Genomic DNA, 17,337 nt, shown 5'->3' with positions numbered 1-17,337 from the left:
CCCGAGGAAGAGGGAGAAGCGGAGGAGGAAAGCGAAGAAGGAGCCCTCGAGGAAGACGTCGCCCATATCGGCACACCCAGTCGGAAGCGGAGCAAGCTCGGGTCTGCGTCTGCCCGGCCCATTCCCGTGCGGTATGACTGGCTCGCCAGCCTCGCTGCTGCTGCTGCTGCTGTGCGCATTCCCTCTTACTCTCCGCGCCTCTCGCTCACTGCGCGCGCAGGCCCGTGGCGAGGGACGAGGCGGGCAATCCGGTGTTGCCGATCACGGTCAAGGGGACCACCATCCTCGACCTCGGGGAGATAGTGTGGGATCGTCCTCTCTTCCATTCCAAGCAGTACTTGTGGCCCACCGGCTTCAAGAGCACCAAGTACGTGCGGTGGTGGGTGGCTGGGGGGGGGATGGCTGTTGGTGTTTGACAGACATACGCCACGTGTCCTTGAGTGGCTTGTCCACGCGGGCTAAAGGATACCGTGTGTGTTGTGTGTGTGTGTGTGTGTGTTCCAGGCGCCTTCCCTCCATTTCCAATCCAGAAGAATACACCACGTACACGTCGGAGATAGTCGATACCGGTGATGATGCACCTACCTTCCGTGTGACGCCCGAGGACCGACCAGACCTGGTGTTCGAACATTCCACCTCCTCTGGCGTCTGGACGCAGGTTTCCTACCTAGCCTACGACCCCCCCCCCGAATCTCCTCCTTCGACTTGTCTGTGTGGCTCACCCACCCATTATTATTGCAGGCACTCAAAGCGATCAAGAAGAAGCCTTCTGTTTCTGTCTCTGGACCGGAGATGTTTGGCTACGCTTCGCCCGTCATCCAGTTGCTGTTCCAGGAGCTACCCGATGCCGAGTACGGCCTTTTTCTTCCTCCCTACGAATGAATGACTGACCACGACCAACTACAGAAAGTGCGAGAAATACCTTCCCAAGGCGTTCGAAGAGACGCCTGACTCCCCGGCCTCCCCGTCCGCTTCTCCCAAGCGTTTGGGGGATGCGGAAGCCGACAACTCACGGACCCTGCGAGCGGAGAAGAGGAAACAGCTGGAAGTGGAGAAACTCAAAGCCGAGGTGCGACAGCTGCAAGAGCAGTTGCAGGCCAGGAAGCAGGCAGTTGCGAGAAAGGCGCTGAGCAACTTTGAACGGCGAGCTGGCGAGGAAGAAACGACCATAGTGGAAGAGCAACAAGAGGAAGAGGAGCACGAGGAAGAGCACGAGGGAGATGAGCTTGCGAGCGAAGCCGAGGACGAGGAGGCTGACCAGGAGTACTTAGCCGAGGACTGACACAAACGGAGAGAAGGATAAATAAAAAACAATGACTGACTTTTTGACCCAGTCCGCGGGCGGAGTTTTGACTTGGAATTTGGGCGCAGGCGACCAAGCGGGCGGAGTTTTGACTTAGCAAATAATATTTGCGGCTGTCACCACACTGGCAAGATCAGTCGTTTTCTCGCTTGCTCTGTAAGCTCTTGACCTCCCATTTTGTTCAAACTGCGCGACAGCGCATGGGCTTCACTATGTGATAGGTCTCAGCCCCGTAGGATGCCTCATTGGGCCGCTAGAGTCCTACACCCCACAACAAACATCACTCGTTTTCTCGCTTGCCTGGTAAGCTCTAGCCCTCACAATAGCTCCGAAATGCGCCGCAGAGACCGGGCTTCAAGATGTGATAGAATTCAGCCCTGTAGGATGCATCATTGTGCCGCTAGCACACGCCTTCCGCGTCACAATCACGCAACTGAGAACACTGTTTTTCTCGCTTGCCTTGATAGCTAGCGGCCTGGCAATAAGTTTCCAGACCAATTGGACCGCGGGCTACAAGATGACTATCGCGATTATTGCGATCATCGCGGAACTCCGCGGAGCCCGCGATCACCGCGGCCGGGGAGTCTGTCAGGTCAGAACAAAGATGCATTCACGTTGCTTCAAGATTTGATTACGGTTAAGGGGATGCAACGAAAACGAGTAACACTCGTTAAACGCGTTTAACTAGTTTAATGCGTCTAATCAGTGTTGCCACAGGTGGTTGGTGGTCATTCTACTCGTTTTTTACGCGTTTTTTTACTCCTTTAACTCGTTTTACTCGTTCCACGCGGTTTTTACTCGTTTCACTCGTTCTCTACTCGTTTCACGCGTTTGCCACTCGTTTCAAGCGTTCTCTACTCGTTTCACACATTCTCCACTCGTTTCACGAGTGGGCAGGTCGTTAAACGAGTTGAATCAGTGTTTACTTGTTAAACGAGTGAAACGAGTGTCACGCGTTTTCGTTGCATCCCCTAAGATTAAGATTCGGATTAGATTGGGCTTCTTGAGGGGCTCTCAGGGTAGGAGTGGTGCCTAAGGCTCGTCAGGCGATGCGCCTCAGGGGGAGAGCAGTGTGAGGATGGTGTGACAACCCATTGCGGAGCTCACACGTTTAGTCGTCCTTGTCCACTCGTAAAACTTCGTTGCATCCCCTCAGTTCGATTCCTTCGTTTGTGGGCGTATCTCTACAAGGCGCTGCTGCGGTGCTGCGGTGTGGTGCGGCACTGAACGCACCTTGGGCGCTCACGAGCTGCGGTGTTGTGCGATCTTCTGTCACGGGATCCACATCGCTGCGCTGCAGCAGCGTCAAGTAAAGCTGCCTACCCCAGCGTTGTCTAATTTCGATTCCAAAAAATTATAAAAGATTTTGGAGTTGCTTAAAACTGCATTTTCACTTGTCGTCCCTGCGTAGCCCACGCGCTGGCGACGCGTAGCTTACAAGCGACTTACGCGCGACCCATGCACGGTCAACACGTTTAACGCGTGCTACGCTTGACGCATCTCTGCAGGCTACCAGCTATAAGGCAAGTGTGCAGACTGGTGCGCTTTGAAATTGGCAGAGGAGAAGAGTCGCTGGCTGCGACAACTGCAGAAGGCCGTACTCTCAGGCAGCAACTTGTGTGGTGGATGGACCAGAGTTATGAGCAGTGTGGTGTGCTGCATGCGGAAGAAGGTCCTGAAAAATGTCCCAATATGGTCGCAAAATGTCCTGAAAATGGTCCCAAAATTGTCGCAACATGGCCTAAAAAAAGTACCAAAATGGTCCCAAAATTCTGCTTAAATTGTCACAACATGGTCCTGAAAATAGTCCCAAAATTCCCCCAAAATGGTCCTGAAAATAGTCCCAAACAAGTCTCAAACAAGTTCCAAAATTGTCCTGAAAATGGTCCAAAATAGTCCCATACAAGTCCCAATGTGGTCCAAAAATAGTACCAAAATGGTCCCAAGATTGTGCTAAAATTGTCACAACATGGTCCTGAAAATAGTCCCAAAATTCCCCCAAAATGGTCCTGAAAATGGTCCTCTGTTTGGTGTCTGTGTGGTCCTGAAGTGGACCCAAAGGTCCTGAAAAAGAAGTGGCTGGCCCAGTAGGAGACCCCTGATGTGCTTGCTGACCATTTGAAATGATTCCCTCTTACGGCAGGGCCCAAATGGTCTCAAGAGAAAGGGGACTGCAAGTTACTCTGAGTGGCTACCAAGTGGTGCACACAATGTTCTTCATTCAACTCAATAAAGCCAAAATGTGAGGGAGAAGCGCACTGTGTGTGAGGGGAGCACTTCATGCTCAACTGTCCTGCTCTGGAAGATTAGCAGACGATCACCCAGTGGTGCCACATCAACAAACATCTCTGTTTGGCTGTCTTCCTGGTGGTGTGGGTACAGGCGAAGACAACCTCCATCTGACGTCACCCAACTGGGGTTAATGTAGTACAGTAGTGTGAGGCGGCGCTGGTCACTTGCGTTGCTGTTGATGGGTTGGGCGTCCAAGTGACGCACATACCTGGCAAGGCAAGAAGATGTGATGAGCACTTGATGTTACACTGAAGAGAGTGCAGCAGGAAGTGCACCGTGCGCCGCCACCGGGATAGCACGCTAGCTGGGCTTGCAGACGCCCTTGGCCCAATCCCCACGCTCTGCTCAGTTCTTGCTGCACCTGCCGCAGTCGCCTGCAGGCCGCGCGCAGGTGTGGCCAATTAGCCCACCACGAGTGCCCCGCTTCGTCAAGGCTCGCCATGTCTAGCCACATCTGCAGGTCTCCTGCAGTTGTGGGGGCAAACTGTTAGCGCACTTGGCACATGGCCACGGGCAAGAGAGCTTAGAGGTACCACGGGCACCAGGAACAGCCCAGCGGCGCTGGTCCTGGGAGACCATGGCTGCAGGCTGCAGATGGCCGTCCTCGAAGATCTTACCAACCTCGTCGCGTAGCAATCGCAAGGCAGAGTCGCCCAGCAAGCCCTCTTTAATCGCGTAGCCTGGTCCTTCCACATCTATATCACGAACGTCCTTTTCGCTCAGCAGCAAGGAATCATTGATTTCGCCGTGCTTCGAAGTGTCCCCAGCAGGAGGCCACAGCTTAATGCCACGACGCATCCCTCCGCCCTGGCCTCCAAGCGCCCAACTGAGGTCGCTTCCCTGACCCACCACCAGCTCTAGTACTTGGAACCCGAGCTCAGGGGGTAGCACGCCCATCAGCGCCTTCACATCGTCATCCTTCTGCATCTGGGGGAACAAGAAAATGGAAAAGGGAAAAGGGCTGCGGACGAAAAAGTGCCGGCACCTTTATTTTTCTTTTTCTTTTTGCCGCTACGCGAGAGACTGCCTCTCTACTGGTTGACCTTCTCGAAGTAGGCGAGCGACTCCTTGGGGTCGGCCTTCATGGTGGCCGAGCCAGGCTGCACGCACGCACGCAAACACCACCACCACGGGGTGCGGTGAGTGGAAGAAAGCAGCATGAGTGAGAGGGAGGCGACGGTACCGTCCAGTTGACAGGGCAGACCTCGCCATGCTCGTCAACGTACTGGAAGGCCTGCACGAGGCGAAGAGTCTCGTCGACGCTGCGACCGACAGGAGCGTCGTTCAGGGTGGCTTGAACGAGCACGCCCTTAGGATTGATAATGAAGAGACCACGGTAGGTGTGTCCGGCCTCTTCCATCAGAACGTTGTACTTGCGCGAAATGCTCTTGGTAAGATCGGCCACGAGAGGAATCTTAAGGGCGCCACCGAGGCCACCCTGCTTGCGCGGGGTGTTGATCCAGGCCAGATGCGAGTACTTGGAATCGACGGACACGCCGACCACTTCGCTGTGGTGTTATTACACAACAACACATAAACAGAGGGTGAGCGGAAACGGTCACCGCCAGACAAGCGCCACACAATGAGGGAGAATTTGGCTCGGCTAACACGCACGTGTTGATCTTGCGGAATTCGTCCGCGCGGTCGCTGAAGGCAAGGATCTCAGTGGGGCACACGAAGGTGAAGTCGAGCGGGTAGAAGAAAAGCACCAAGTACTTGCCTGATTCCACCCACCTTGCCGCGGTAAGCCAATGCAACGATCAACTTGTTGGTGTGCGAATGTTCTACATACCATTGAAGTCGGAGAGCTTGACGCGGGTGAAGTCCTGACCGAGGACGGCCTCCTCGTCAAAGTCGGGGGCGGGCTTACCAATAACGGCGTGGGTGGACATCGTCGGAGGCTGGGGGTGAGTGTCTGCTCGAGGCGAGAGATGAAAACAACAAAGGGCTTGCTCGCGCGCAGGCCTGACGTCAGGCGGGCCGGGCCTTCCAAAAGGGGAAATATTCCAGCACCGCTGTGGGAATTGTCGACACACCTCCGCCACACCCCCACGAAAAGCTAAAGGCCCACCGCGGAGACATGTCGCAAGTGCTGCGCGCTATCGGCACTCTGCTGCTCGTGGCCGTCTTCCTCCCGTCACTCATACGTACGAGAGACCTGCGCCGTTAGCAATGGCCCTATGTGTGTGCGTGCGTGGTGGGGAGAGCGACAGCCTAAATCCTTTTTTAACTGCGCAGATCATGCGGCCAGTGCCGAGGCGATGATCCCACAGACCGAGGCCGCGCTGAGCAGGCTGCTCGGCCACACTGTCGGTCGTGAGATGGCTGAGGTGATCTACTGGGCCTCATCTGCCCTGCTGCTGGGCGGACCGCTGCTTGTTCTGGGCGTGTTTTTGCCTGTGCTGCGCAAGCTGGGGGCCTTGCTTCTCTTCGTGTTCCTTGCCGGCGTCACACCTACCATGCACGACTGTACGCCTCCCCTCCCACCATGGATGTGCGCATGCTGGGGCCCCAGGCGAGGTCTCAATGGTGGCTCCTCTCTTCCTACCTTCTCCGCCTTATCTCTCTCTCTCTCGCGCGCAGTCTGGGCGAAGACGGAGCAAGGCGAGCAGCAGGCGCACATGGTGCACTTCCTGAAGAACCTGTCTCTCATGGGCGCCCTCCTGCTCATTCTCGCCGAGCCGGCCGCCACGCCTGCCCGCACTGGCGGCAGCGCGTCGCGCACAACAGCCCGCAAGCAGCAGAAGAAGCTCCATTAAGATCGGCACGGCACTGTACGAGAGGCCTCGTCGAGCATTACAGAGCAACAGAAGAGATCATGCAGCGGCACAGATGCGCCTCCTCATTCTCTCCATTAGCCAGTACTACTACTGGCACGGGCAGTAGCGTGTTTTCGCACTCCAGTGTTATTGCTGTTGTTGTTCTGTACCAGCCCGCGACGAGCAGATCACGAATCGGTGGTGGCCGCGGATGTCGACGAACTGGCGGCGGGAGGCGCGCGGAAGGGTGAAAGAGGCGGGAGGTCGGGAAAGGTGGGCTTGGGGCGGCGTGCGGCCTTCTTGCGGAGGTCGGCGGGGCGCGGGAGGTCAGGAGTGGGGGGCACCAAAAGCGGAGGTCCCTGGGACACGTCGAGGGACTCGTCGAGGAGATGGTAGTCCTGCCTCTGGTGCTGCTGGTGGTCAGAGGGGTCGGCGCGTTGCCTGTTTGAGTAGTCCCGGGCTTCCTCGTCCTCTGCGCCCACTTTCCTTGGCGGGCGGGTCTAGACGGGCGGGGTGGGTGAGTTGTGGGTTGTTTGTTTGTGTGGTTGTTTGTTTGTTTGTTGTGCCCCACCGCGCAGGAAGCAACCTCCCTGCATTACGGCGCTGACGGGAGGTGCGGTGGCGGTGGTACCTTGAAGGCCTTCTGGCAAAAGGAAGCGACCTGGCTCGCGCTCCAGCCATCGGCATCGCCGGGGATGGTGTGGGAATGGGCCAGCCGGTAGAGTTGGAAGGAACGCACCAGCATGCGATCGACACCAAGCTTCTGTTCCGCCTCTTGGTCCGCCGCGCCCTCCTCCCTCGGAAGGCCTCCTGGCCGAGCGAAGGCGCTCAGCGCGTGTAAGTAGGCATCGTAGCTGCGCCGTAGCCAAGTCTTCACCTCGTCTGCCCCCCCCCCAAGCCAATCCGTAAGGCTTCGGGCATCGTGTGGGGCGCGCGTGCGTGTCGCGAGTGTGTCGTGTGTGTGTCGTGTGTGTCATGTGTCATAAGTGTACCCTGCGATAGCGATAACGGTGGGGAGTCGTATGTGAGGTCTATCGGTGTTGTGGCGGTCGGCGGAAGTAGGGGTTGTGGATTGTCTTCGTGGCTAGACCACTTCTCTCGGATACGCTCGGCGAGGGCCTGCAAAGGGCGGGACGAGTTGGTGTGCGTGTGCGAGCGTCCACATCACTGACCACGGGCTGGGTCCGGTGAGGGAGAGAGAAGACGAACCTGGACGAGGGAGGAGCAGGAGGCGACGAGGACATCGCGTTGTTGCGAGAGGATGGGGTCCTTGAAGAGTTTGAGCACAAGTAGTTCCAAGCGGTCGACGTCTCGTGTATCTCGGAGGAGCTCATTGAAGAGCAGGAGGTACTTGCGGCGGTAGGCCTCGAATTTGCCAGGCCCGTCCAGGTCCACGCGCCACACCTGGATCCGAGCCGAGACCAACCAATCCGGATTGGCGAATTTGGGGGGTGGGGTGCGTGTGACGTGGTGGTGTTAGGTTTTGTTGCGAGGCGAGAGCTGGGAGCAGGACACACCTGGATGAGCTGCTTGGAGAGCTTCTTGTCGCTGAAGATGGATCCCAGTAGGGCCTTGGCCTCCTCTACACGCCCGCTCTCGCGCAACGCCCACGCCAGCTAAAAGCAGCCCACCCACCCACCACCGCCCATGGGCGCGCCGGCACGGGAAGAGATCAGGAAGTGAGTCCAAGATCCCGCGCATGCGGATATGCCGTTGATGACAGAAGTTTGTTTGGGGTGCGGGTGGGGAGTGGGAGTGGGGGTGCGGGTGGGGAGTGGGAGTGGGAGTGGGGTGGAGTAAGGGGATACGCACGCGGTACACGGATTTGTGGAAGTAGACATAGACTTGGTGTGGCCGAGCAAGAGCGGACATGGCGTCGTGGAGGAGAAACGTGCGTCGCTCTTGACCGGTCTGGGCTGCCTCGGCGGAGGTGTCTGCAGCCTCTCCTTCTTCCTCTGCTTTGCCTCCCTTCTTGGCGCCTTTTGACTGCTGCTGCTGGGCTACGCTAAACATGTACTGGGCGATGGCCGTGTACTTCAGTGTGTGTGTGTCGCGTTGTGTCGTGTGTGTTCGGTCGCGTGTGTCGCGTGTGTAGGGCAGCACGGCCGTCAGTGGGGCGCCCGCCTGAAGAAGCGAAGCAAAAGCAGAAGAATGTCTGCAGCTGCGTGAGGGGGATAGGTACGTACATCGGGGGACGGCGAAAAGAGCTCTTTGAGGCGGGAGCCATGGAGCTGGTAGAGCACTTCGGCCTCGTGCTGCCGGCATTCCGACTTGTTATTGCCTCGTTTGCTTTCGGTGCGCACCAGGCACAGCGCCCCGTTGAACTGCGCCAGGTAGTTCCCGACGGGCGCCCCCATCTTGCGCTCGAGCTGTCCACAGGCACCGCCTGGTGAGTAGTCCGCCCCAGAGAACCGGACGACAGCCAACGTTGCGGAGGAAGGAACCTTGGCCATCCAGTAGAGGTATCGCCAGCTGGGGCCGAGCCGCTGCAAGCGCTCATATGCCGAGTGCGCGCGTTGGCAAAAGTCGCGTTTGTGGGCGCTCCACGCGGGGAGGGCTCGGCGGAAGCGAACAGCGTTGAGGATCAACTCACCGAGGCATTCCAGTGCGCCGGTGCGTTCGGGCTCCAGCTTCACGGCCTGCTCCAAGCACCGCTCCGCGCGGCCAAAGTACTGTGTGCCACACGCACACGCACACGCACACGCACACGCCGATACGCCGATACGCCGATACGCCGTAGACGGACTAAGGTTGGACTGCTGACTGAGCTGATGGTGTGCGGATTGCGGTGCTTGCTTTCTTGGGTGTGGCGGGGGGGGGGAAGAGCGCATGTGGCAGCGGCTGGAGAGGAGAGGAGAGGAGAGAGGAGCGACAAGGGGAACGGGCATCGCACGCACCTTGGCCACGCGGGTCCGCAGCTGCGCATCCTGGCAGGGCTGCCAAGGCAAGGCGGCATCGAGCAGCTGTTCGAGCTCTTGTGCGTAGTGCTTGCCCAGGGCTGCCCATGAGGATGCGCGACTGGGGTTGACAAAGAGGTCCTGCTTGTACAGCCACGCCGTCTGGAGTTGCTTGTCCTTGCTCCGCTCGCGGCTCGCGCTGTCCGCTGCTTCCTGCTGCTGCTGCTGCTGCTGCTCCCTCTTCGTCATGCACTTGGCCAGCAGGAAGTAGAGGTTCTCGTAGACTTGGTGGAAGTCCCCTTCGACGGCAGCCGCTGTCCCATAGGTCGGAGGCCGCGCCTCAGCTGACGCTTCTGGTTCCCCGTTGACCACCGCCATCACCCACCGCTTCCCGTCCTTGTCTGCAACCCGTGCGCAAGTTGGGTTGGGTTGCAGGTTGGGCTGCAGGTTGGATTGCAGGTTGGATTGCAGGTTGGGTTGGGTTTGTACGTACACAGGGAAGCCGGCGGAAGCGGGAAGTGGTGGAGCACTTGCTGGAGGGCGTCAAAGGCAGAGGCCTTGAGGGCGGCGGGGAGGCGGGCAGGGCGCCGTATGAAGGGGTGGATGGCGCGCAATAGAGCGGCAGCCTGGGCAGGGGTCTCTGGCGAGAAGAGGCCGCCCCGCCCCGGGTGGGAGTCAAGTTTCCTGGCGTCGCACAGCTGCACGTTGTAGAGGCAGTAGAGGCACTGGAGCAGCTGCTCCTCGACCCTTTCCTCCACCTCCTCGATGTCGTCGTCGTCGTCTTCCTTCATCTCCTCGCTCTCGCTCCCGTCCTCCTTTCCCTGTTGGTAGTGTTGGTGTTTGGTTTTGGTGGTGGTGGTGGTCGTGGTCGTGGTCGTGGTGGTGTACCTTTTCCTCGTCTTCGCTCGCTTTCCGTGTCTCTTCTTCTTCGCGGCCCTCCTCCGTACTCTTCGTCCGCGGTTCCGTGGCGCGATCGCTCTCCTCACGAGACAGGACGTGAGAGAGGTGCGGGATGGCCAAGCGGAGGAAGGCGCCATCTTCGTGCCGGCACGCACCCAGCTGCGCAAGCTGGGAATGAGCCGCCGCGACGTAGTCCACCAGGTGGTGGTGGTGGTTGCTGGCGGACCCCGACTCGTGCTCCAGCAGGCACAAGTAGGTCGAGAGGGCCAGCGCCGTGACGCCCCTTCCCAGCTCTCTGCGCCCACCCAATGTGCGGTAAGAGACCTGCCACGGCACACGGCACACGGCACACGGCACACGGCACACGAGGGCGAGCGTGTACCGGTTGGGGTGGGCGGCGGCTTGGAGGGCAGTAGTGCGGAGGAGCTCCTTGAGGTCGGGGATGAGCGGCGTGAGCCATGTGGTGCCCGGTGGGACGGAGCGCACGGTGGCCAGTAGGGACAGGGTGGCCTGTCGAGTGTCGGCTAAGGGATTGCTCAGGTCGGCGACGGTCTCGTGCAACAGCGTTTGCCCGCACAAGAGCGCCTGGTGAGGGTTGCCACAGCCGCGGTACGCTTCGGCCAGTAGACCCAGCAGGTAGATTCTCTCCTGCCGCGGCATCGCTGCGTTGTTGGGTTTGGGGGCGGGGGCTGCCATCAGGCGGGGACCCAACACGCGCACCACCTCCTGGTAATTGCGCGCGTGGAAGGCGCTCGAGACGTGCGCTTTGTCCACCTTGCTGCGAATGCTCTCCTCCACCCGGGATATGGTCTCCTCATCGATCACACTCCCTTCCGCTCTGACGATCGGCGCCGCCCGTTTTGAGTTGTGAGCCCCCCTTGAATCACATTGCCACTATATGGCATCATGTGCACGACGTGTGTCGTGTGTGTCGTGTGTGTCGTGTGTCGTGTGAGGTACGCACAGGTATGCGACGACAATGTGCCGTTCGCCTCCTCTTCCTCCTCCCGACGAAGCCAGTACTGCTTCGGCATAGTGAGTGCGGCACGCTTGCAGATTCATGGTGGTGGCCTGGGCATCTCCACTAAATGAGTGGGAGGAGGGGGAGAGAGGTGCCGTGAGTGCGTGCAAGGCCCCTTTGTACAATAATGCATGCAATGATGGGGAGGGGAGGGGCAAGCCTCAGATGGAGGGAGGGGAGGGGAGGGGAGGGAGACGGAGCCGAACCGCATAGCGCTGGCGCGAGCTCGCAGCCAGAAGAGGCGCGTGAGAAGGCGCGCGTCGAGAGAGTCCAAGAATGGCTGATCCATGAAGAGGTGGTCGGTGGTCGTTTGGCAGGTGGCCAGGAAGCGTGAGCTGGCCGCTGACTGGTCGCCGCGGGCGAGGTCAAAGGCAATTTCGGCAGCAGGCACCCATGACGGGTGGGGAGTCGTAGAGTGCGAAATGACCCCTTGGTGCAGGGCCACCAATCGTTCCTGCGCAGTTCGTTAGGATCTAGGTGTCGCGTGGCGCGTGTAAGTCCGGTGGTGTTGTGTGAGCTACCTTGATCAAAGCGTTCCAGGGCACCGTGTCGGGCAGGTCAAGGCAAGCCCAAACCAGACATGCGCGCATGAGCTCCATGATCCCTCGATTGTTGCCGCCACCGACGGAGGCGTACCTGTCGTAAGGAGTCAATGCTGCCTGCCGGACAGACAAAGTGGCCTGCGGGGGCGCGCACCGTCGTATGAACTCAATCACCGCATCTGCTTCTTCGCCTCGCCGCCGTTCAAGAGATGACCGCACGTCCTGCGATTCGTAGCGTGTCTCGGCCGCTCGGGCAGGCGGGAAAACATCTGTTGCTGCCACCTTCCGGAATTCTTGAACACCGCCGTCACTATGCGAGGTGCGTGCGCGTGTTGTGGGAAGAGATGAGGCTCGCGTGCGCTATGACACTTCTCATGTGGTGGCGGTGGCGGGGGGAGGAGGACGTACGATTGCTGAGCCGAGCTGCTCCATTGTCTGAAGAACGAGGCGAGGGAGGCCAAGCGAGCGTCTTGTTGAGGAGCATCCGGTTTGGACTTGTCCTTGACGCGGGATGATTGCCTCCGTTCTCCCATGAGCTCGGTGCTGAAACGCGAGCGCTTGCGGGGTGGCGGACTCTTCACGTCGTCCGTCGCGGACGAGACAACGGCGGAGGTGGTGGGCTCCTGTGGAAGGGGCTCCGCGGTGGGGTTGTCCAGCGTGCGGGCCGTCCTTACTATCGTGACCGGCGTACTCAGCGAGCCGCTGCGACGTGGACCCACCGCAGACACCACCAGCGTGAGAATAACGTTACAGCACTGCTGTGCATGGAAGTGTGCATCCGCAAGCGGGTGCGCGCGGGCTAAGCGACCGGAAGTCCGTACTTGAGCGAAGCGAGCCTATAGATGGACAGAAGCAAGCCCGCCAGGGCTTCCCACGTGAGGGCATCGATGTCGTAAGGGCGCGCGGTGACTCCTCGATCTTCCTCGGTAGCTACTTCTATTGGAGGGACGGACGGACGGACAGACAAACAGACAGACAGACAGACAGCGTGGCGATAACGGTAGAGCAACCCCTTATGAGGGTTAGAGGAGTAGTGCTGTAGCGCGGTACGTTGGGCGTGATCGAAATGGCGAATGGATGAGCTGTTGGCGGGCTGGAGCATGGAGCGGGGAGAGTGCACCCTTCCACTTGCGCTTGGTGCGCAGTTCCGCAGGCAGGCTGTTCTCGCACGTGAGGTCAGGAACAGAGGCAAGCTGTCCGAGGAGAGCAAGCGCAGAGGTGTGACCCGGGTCCAGCTGGAGCAGCTGCTTACAAATTCGCCGGCAGCCAGCTTGATCGCCGATCTCGAAAACCACCTGCCGCGGAGGGGGCCGTGCGTGCACCCACATGTGTAAAAAGTGAATGGGTCGCTCTACAAGCGGCTCCACACACACACGTGTGTGGTGGGCGGGTGCGCTACAGAGGGCGGCCGAGGCGGCTATGCAATGGCCGTACCTCGAGCAAAGCTTCGAGAGAGAGCCAGTGCTTGGGATTGCACGACAGCGCCCGTTCGAAGGCGTGCCTGGCCAACGCCGTATGGTGGGTGCGACGAGCGAGGCTTCCAACATGGTACCACACCGCCACATCGGTCGACTCTACGTCCAGCGCCTATATATGACATGGGGGGGGGGAGAAAGAGAACACGAGAACGAGAACGAGCCATTAAGGCTACAAGTAATTCGCCTACTGCCTCTGCACGCACGCGCGCACGCGACACACCACACGTCTAAACGTAGCTAATCGGCCTACCTGCACGTAGTACTTGAGCGCAGCATTGGCGTTTCCTTGGGCGTCGTTGACGTCAGCCAGGTTCTTCAAGCAGAGGTAGCGGAGCTTGAGCGCTGCCACGTTGGCGCTCGAACCGTGACTCTGTTGGGCATTCGAGGGGACGGTGAGTCGCACACACCTCCAAGAACGCGCATAGGCAACGTGGACGGACCGTGGTGGCGAGGAAAGGGGAGCGCAAAAGTTGTTTGTAGTGCAGCTTCGAGGCCCGCACATCTCCAGCACTTTGCAGAGCAAGTGCCTCCTTGTAAAGCTCGAGGCACTTGGCCTCTTCATTTTCCGAACTATCGTAGGGCGAAGGCTCGGCCTCTTCATCCACTGCCCTGAAGCGCAGCTGCATCCGACGAATAGATGTAATTAAATGAGGCGCAGTGGAGTCAAAAGCAACTTGTTTAATACCATGTTTTGGGTGTTGTGCGTGATTAGCTGCGTGCCAAGTTGTTGGCACAGCACCGGTGGGACAGCGGCACCTGCGATCGGATCACTTCTTCTGGCCTTTCTTGCGGAGGAATTTTGGCGGGAAAAGTTTGTGAAAGTGTTGTCTGCGGACGAAGAAATACAAAATTCAACCACGCACCAGTTTTATAGATATTTCAAAAAATGACGTCGGCACAGAACCAACCGAGCCCGCTGGTGGTTGTAGAGCGAGTGGACGAGGGGCGGGTAGTGGTTGTGGGCCTGAATCGCCCGCATGCCCGCAATGCTGTGGACCGACCAACGGCCGAGGCTCTCACGCGGGCACTGCGCGAGGAGCTCGAGGCCGACCCGAGGGCCAAGGTGGGGGTGCTGCACGGCATTGGGGGCACTTTCTGCGCTGGTGCCGACCTCAAGGCCATCAGCCCTGGCGAAAGCGAGGAGGAGGCAGGAGGCGGTGACCAGAGGGAGGGGAGCAGCCGACGCAACCGGCTCCTGCCACACGGAGATGGACCCATGGGTCCTACTCGCCTTCTCCTCTCTAAGCCCGTCATCGCCGCCATCTCGGGTGCCTCCTTCAAACCCAACCCTTTGTTTGGCGGATGGCGGTGAGAATACTCTCTGTGCTGGGCGGGCGCACACCAATCTGATGACGAGTTCCACCATTCGTTCACCATCACCGCCATCCGCATTGGGGGGGAGGGGGCAGGATACGCGGTGGCTGGTGGACTGGAGCTGGGTATGCCCCTCTCTACTGGTCTTGGCGGTCCTGCCAGCTGACCAGAGCTCTCTCTCCTCTCCTCTCTCCTCTCCTCTCTCCTCTCCTCTCTCCTCTCCTTCACACGATACACGATACACGCCGCCCCAATCCCCCAGCTTGCTGGTGCGACCTGCGAGTCGTGGAAGAAGACGCCACCTTCGGCGTATTCTGCAGGCGCTGGGGTGTGCCACTCATCGACGGGTGTGCCGCCATCCTCGTCGCTTGCCGTACCTCCCTTCTTCGCAATTGCGCTAACCACTTCGCGGGTGGTGCGTGCGTGGACAGTGGCACCGTACGCTTGCCGAGGCTGATCGGAATGAGCAGGGCTCTCGACATGGTATGCGAGATGTCAGTCTCTCTTGCAGTTATCCAACCATCGATCTGATCAACTTGCACGCACGCACATATATGCCCGTGTCGCACACTGCGCAAGATTCTCACCGGGCGCCCAGTCTCAGCGGCGGAGGCCTTGCAGGCGGGCCTGGCGAACCGCGTCGTACCTTCAGGTCAGGCAAAGCAGGCCGCCATTGAGCTCGTACGTGATCCGTCGTTTTCCGAGTTACCACAGGTGTACTGCAGTACAGCTGTGGTGATGCTGCGTGCGTGCGTGCTTGCCACAGGCGCGGTCCCTGGCGGCCTTCCCGGAGCTGTGTCTGCGCTGCGATCGGATGTCGGCCTACGAGCAGTGGGATCTGAGCCTTGAGGAGGCCTTGCGCAACGAGTTCCGCAAGAGCCTCCCCGCTCTCGAGCGGGAGATGCGAGCAGGGGCGGCCCGATTTGCTGCCGGGTAGCGTGCCATGTCCCCGCCGCCGCCGCCGCCGCCGCCGTGATGACGACGCGCTCCGCCACCACCCTCGCGCTTGGTGTCGGAGCATGACGTGCCTCCTTGGCTCGTCATCATGGCTATTGTGATCCTGATGTACACCACCACGACCACCACTGCAGAGTGGGACGCCACGGCTCCTTTGACGCGTCGCCCGCCCAGCACCACCAGCAACCCGCGCACCAGGAGGACCGCCTCACCGCCAGGCTGTGACCGCGTTGCCAGCAGGTACCGGCGAAATTCCTGCTTTGCACCCGCCAATGCTAAGCAAACAGCATAAATACAAATAGAAATGCAAAAAAAAAAACTAAAACAAACAATGGAGGGTCCTCGCCAGCAGCCTCCTCCTCCTCCTCCACCGTCCAAAGACGGAGGGCAGCTGGGGTGGGGCCGCACTGTGCCCTCCTTCGGTTCTGTGGTGGCCTCTGCCGGCTCCTGGCTCGCCGCCTTGGGCGGCAGTAGTGGGGCCACGAGCGGTGGTGGTGGTAGCGGGGGTGCAGGAGAGTGGGCGGCGGGGGTCGTGGAGCGATTGCTGCAGTCCGTGGCCCCAGGCGCCCAGCAGCAGCTGCTGCAGTTGCAGCAAGGCCCCGCCCACAACAAGGGGGACGTGCGCCTGCTGCAGGAGCAGTGCACCAAGCAGCAGTTCGGGGTGGGGCGCCTCCTCCGCCACCGCTTTCACCTCTTCACCTCGGGCTGCCCCGAGCTCCTCCACGACCTCGCCCTTCTCCAATGTACAACCCCACCCACCCCACCCCACCCTCCTCATGTCCCCCGTCCCGTCCCTCCTCCTCCTTCCCCCCCCCCCGTCGACGCTTCGCTCACCTCCTCCTTCCCCCCCCCTCATTTGGCTTTTCCCCTCTTCCCCACCATTGATGGCATTCCCCCTTTCTTCCCCTTCCCCCTTCCCCTCGCTGCGAGCAGGTCGTATGCCGGCGGGGTGCGTGGGGCTGGCGGACGTGGCCAGCCAGCGGGACTTTCGGGAGCTCCTCGAGCAGGGCGCGATGCCCCACCTTGGGCAGCAGCAGCAGCAGCAGCAGCGGACGGGCGGTTCTGCCAGCGATCGCGACGTGGTGGCCTGCCTCCAGTTCTTCGGTACTCTCGCACGCACTCACATGACACACACAGTGCCAAGTTCCTGGTCGACGTGGTGTGGTCATCCTTGCTCACTCCGGCGTGTATGGTGTTGTGTGTCGTGTCGTGTCGTGTCGTGTCGTGTCGAGCAGATACGATCGGGCTGTGGCTGGCCAAGTCCCTGGTAACCCACGGGGCAGGGGGACGCCATGCGGGAGGGTCCAGCGAAGCGACGTCGCCCGTGCCGACGAACGTGGAGGGGGTGCGGTACTTTCTGGCCTCGCTGGAGGCGCTGTCCGATCGCCAGTTCTTCGCGGGCATGGCCTGCACCAAGCTCTGGTACCTCTACGACCTGGGCAAGCTCCTGCGGTACGAGCATCACACGCGCACGACCAACCGCACGCACCCGCGCCCGCACGACACGCGTGGGCGCACGGCCGCGGCCACGGCCACCGTATGGGTCATCTTTAAAGGTCAAAGCACCGGCGCGCTCTCTTACGTGCGCGGGGAGGGGGCGCGGGCATGCAGGCTGGTGACCAATGTGCTGTACAAGTGGAACGACGCATCCCTCATCACGGTGCTGTGCACGGCGGAGGGCTTCCCGGACATGTGGGCTCTGCTCAAGCTCACCAAGCGCTTCAGCGAGAAGCTCCAGCAGCTCGCTCTGCCACCCGAATACGCCCACGCCTTCCAGGCCTTCTCCATCCTCCACAAGCTCACGCTCACCTACCCGGCCACGAGCCTCTCCACCTTCAAGTTTGCCTGTACGCGCGCCACTCCTCACTCGGGGA

At 60.0% G+C, this 17,337-nt stretch overlaps 7 protein-coding genes across 7 annotated transcripts; 4 read left to right on the top strand and 3 right to left on the bottom strand.

The window, feature by feature from the left end:
* Positions 1 to 133: 133 nt before the first annotated feature.
* ACA1_259530 (uncharacterized protein) lies at positions 134 to 1,282 on the top strand (the record flags this gene model as incomplete). The annotated part of the gene is made up of 5 exons (XM_004333594.1): positions 134 to 171; positions 221 to 367; positions 505 to 658; positions 742 to 851; positions 907 to 1,282. The coding sequence occupies 5 exons, from the start codon at positions 134 to 136 to the stop codon at positions 1,280 to 1,282; spliced, it is 825 nt and encodes a 274-aa protein (XP_004333642.1).
* Positions 1,283 to 4,023: 2,741 nt separating this feature from the next.
* ACA1_259520 (uncharacterized protein) lies at positions 4,024 to 4,522 on the bottom strand (the record flags this gene model as incomplete). The annotated part of the gene is made up of 2 exons (XM_004333593.1): positions 4,024 to 4,049; positions 4,129 to 4,522. The coding sequence occupies 2 exons, from the start codon at positions 4,520 to 4,522 to the stop codon at positions 4,024 to 4,026; spliced, it is 420 nt and encodes a 139-aa protein (XP_004333641.1).
* A 104-nt stretch (positions 4,523 to 4,626) lies between these two features.
* Positions 4,627 to 5,487, bottom strand: ACA1_259510 (peroxiredoxin 2, putative; the record flags this gene model as incomplete). Its single annotated transcript, XM_004333592.1, has 4 exons — positions 4,627 to 4,695; positions 4,779 to 5,103; positions 5,210 to 5,315; positions 5,388 to 5,487. The coding sequence occupies 4 exons, from the start codon at positions 5,485 to 5,487 to the stop codon at positions 4,627 to 4,629; spliced, it is 600 nt and encodes a 199-aa protein (XP_004333640.1).
* A 188-nt stretch (positions 5,488 to 5,675) lies between these two features.
* ACA1_259500 (uncharacterized protein) lies at positions 5,676 to 6,354 on the top strand (the record flags this gene model as incomplete). The annotated part of the gene is made up of 3 exons (XM_004333591.1): positions 5,676 to 5,742; positions 5,834 to 6,064; positions 6,179 to 6,354. The coding sequence occupies 3 exons, from the start codon at positions 5,676 to 5,678 to the stop codon at positions 6,352 to 6,354; spliced, it is 474 nt and encodes a 157-aa protein (XP_004333639.1).
* Positions 6,355 to 6,542: 188 nt separating this feature from the next.
* Positions 6,543 to 13,818, bottom strand: ACA1_259490 (tetratricopeptide repeat-containing protein; the record flags this gene model as incomplete). Its single annotated transcript, XM_004333590.1, has 22 exons — positions 6,543 to 6,854; positions 6,986 to 7,236; positions 7,347 to 7,473; positions 7,564 to 7,758; positions 7,872 to 7,970; positions 8,167 to 8,340; positions 8,541 to 8,723; positions 8,799 to 9,026; positions 9,252 to 9,652; positions 9,745 to 10,072; positions 10,140 to 10,446; positions 10,534 to 10,989; positions 11,116 to 11,235; positions 11,379 to 11,626; positions 11,694 to 11,808; positions 11,869 to 12,024; positions 12,123 to 12,416; positions 12,536 to 12,650; positions 12,835 to 13,009; positions 13,149 to 13,301; positions 13,443 to 13,562; positions 13,633 to 13,818. The coding sequence occupies 22 exons, from the start codon at positions 13,816 to 13,818 to the stop codon at positions 6,543 to 6,545; spliced, it is 4,743 nt and encodes a 1,580-aa protein (XP_004333638.1).
* Positions 13,819 to 14,078: 260 nt separating this feature from the next.
* ACA1_259480 (enoylCoA hydratase/isomerase) lies at positions 14,079 to 15,443 on the top strand (the record flags this gene model as incomplete). The annotated part of the gene is made up of 5 exons (XM_004333589.1): positions 14,079 to 14,460; positions 14,602 to 14,631; positions 14,769 to 14,855; positions 15,159 to 15,187; positions 15,273 to 15,443. The coding sequence occupies 5 exons, from the start codon at positions 14,079 to 14,081 to the stop codon at positions 15,441 to 15,443; spliced, it is 699 nt and encodes a 232-aa protein (XP_004333637.1).
* A 351-nt stretch (positions 15,444 to 15,794) lies between these two features.
* On the top strand, positions 15,795 to 17,310 carry ACA1_259470 (uncharacterized protein; the record flags this gene model as incomplete). Its single annotated transcript, XM_004333588.1, has 4 exons — positions 15,795 to 16,206; positions 16,397 to 16,567; positions 16,699 to 16,915; positions 17,075 to 17,310. Coding segments are annotated over 4 exons (1,036 nt in total), but the record flags the coding sequence as incomplete, so codon positions are not given.
* Between the last annotated feature and the right edge of the window lie 27 nt (positions 17,311 to 17,337).

This window comes from Acanthamoeba castellanii, assembly GCF_000313135.1.
Source record: "Acanthamoeba castellanii str. Neff unplaced genomic scaffold scf7180000084769, whole genome shotgun sequence".
Classification (NCBI taxonomy): Eukaryota; Discosea; order Longamoebia; family Acanthamoebidae; genus Acanthamoeba; species Acanthamoeba castellanii.
Note: the sequence above shows the minus strand (reverse complement) of the source record. Positions and strands in the feature narration are given on the sequence as shown.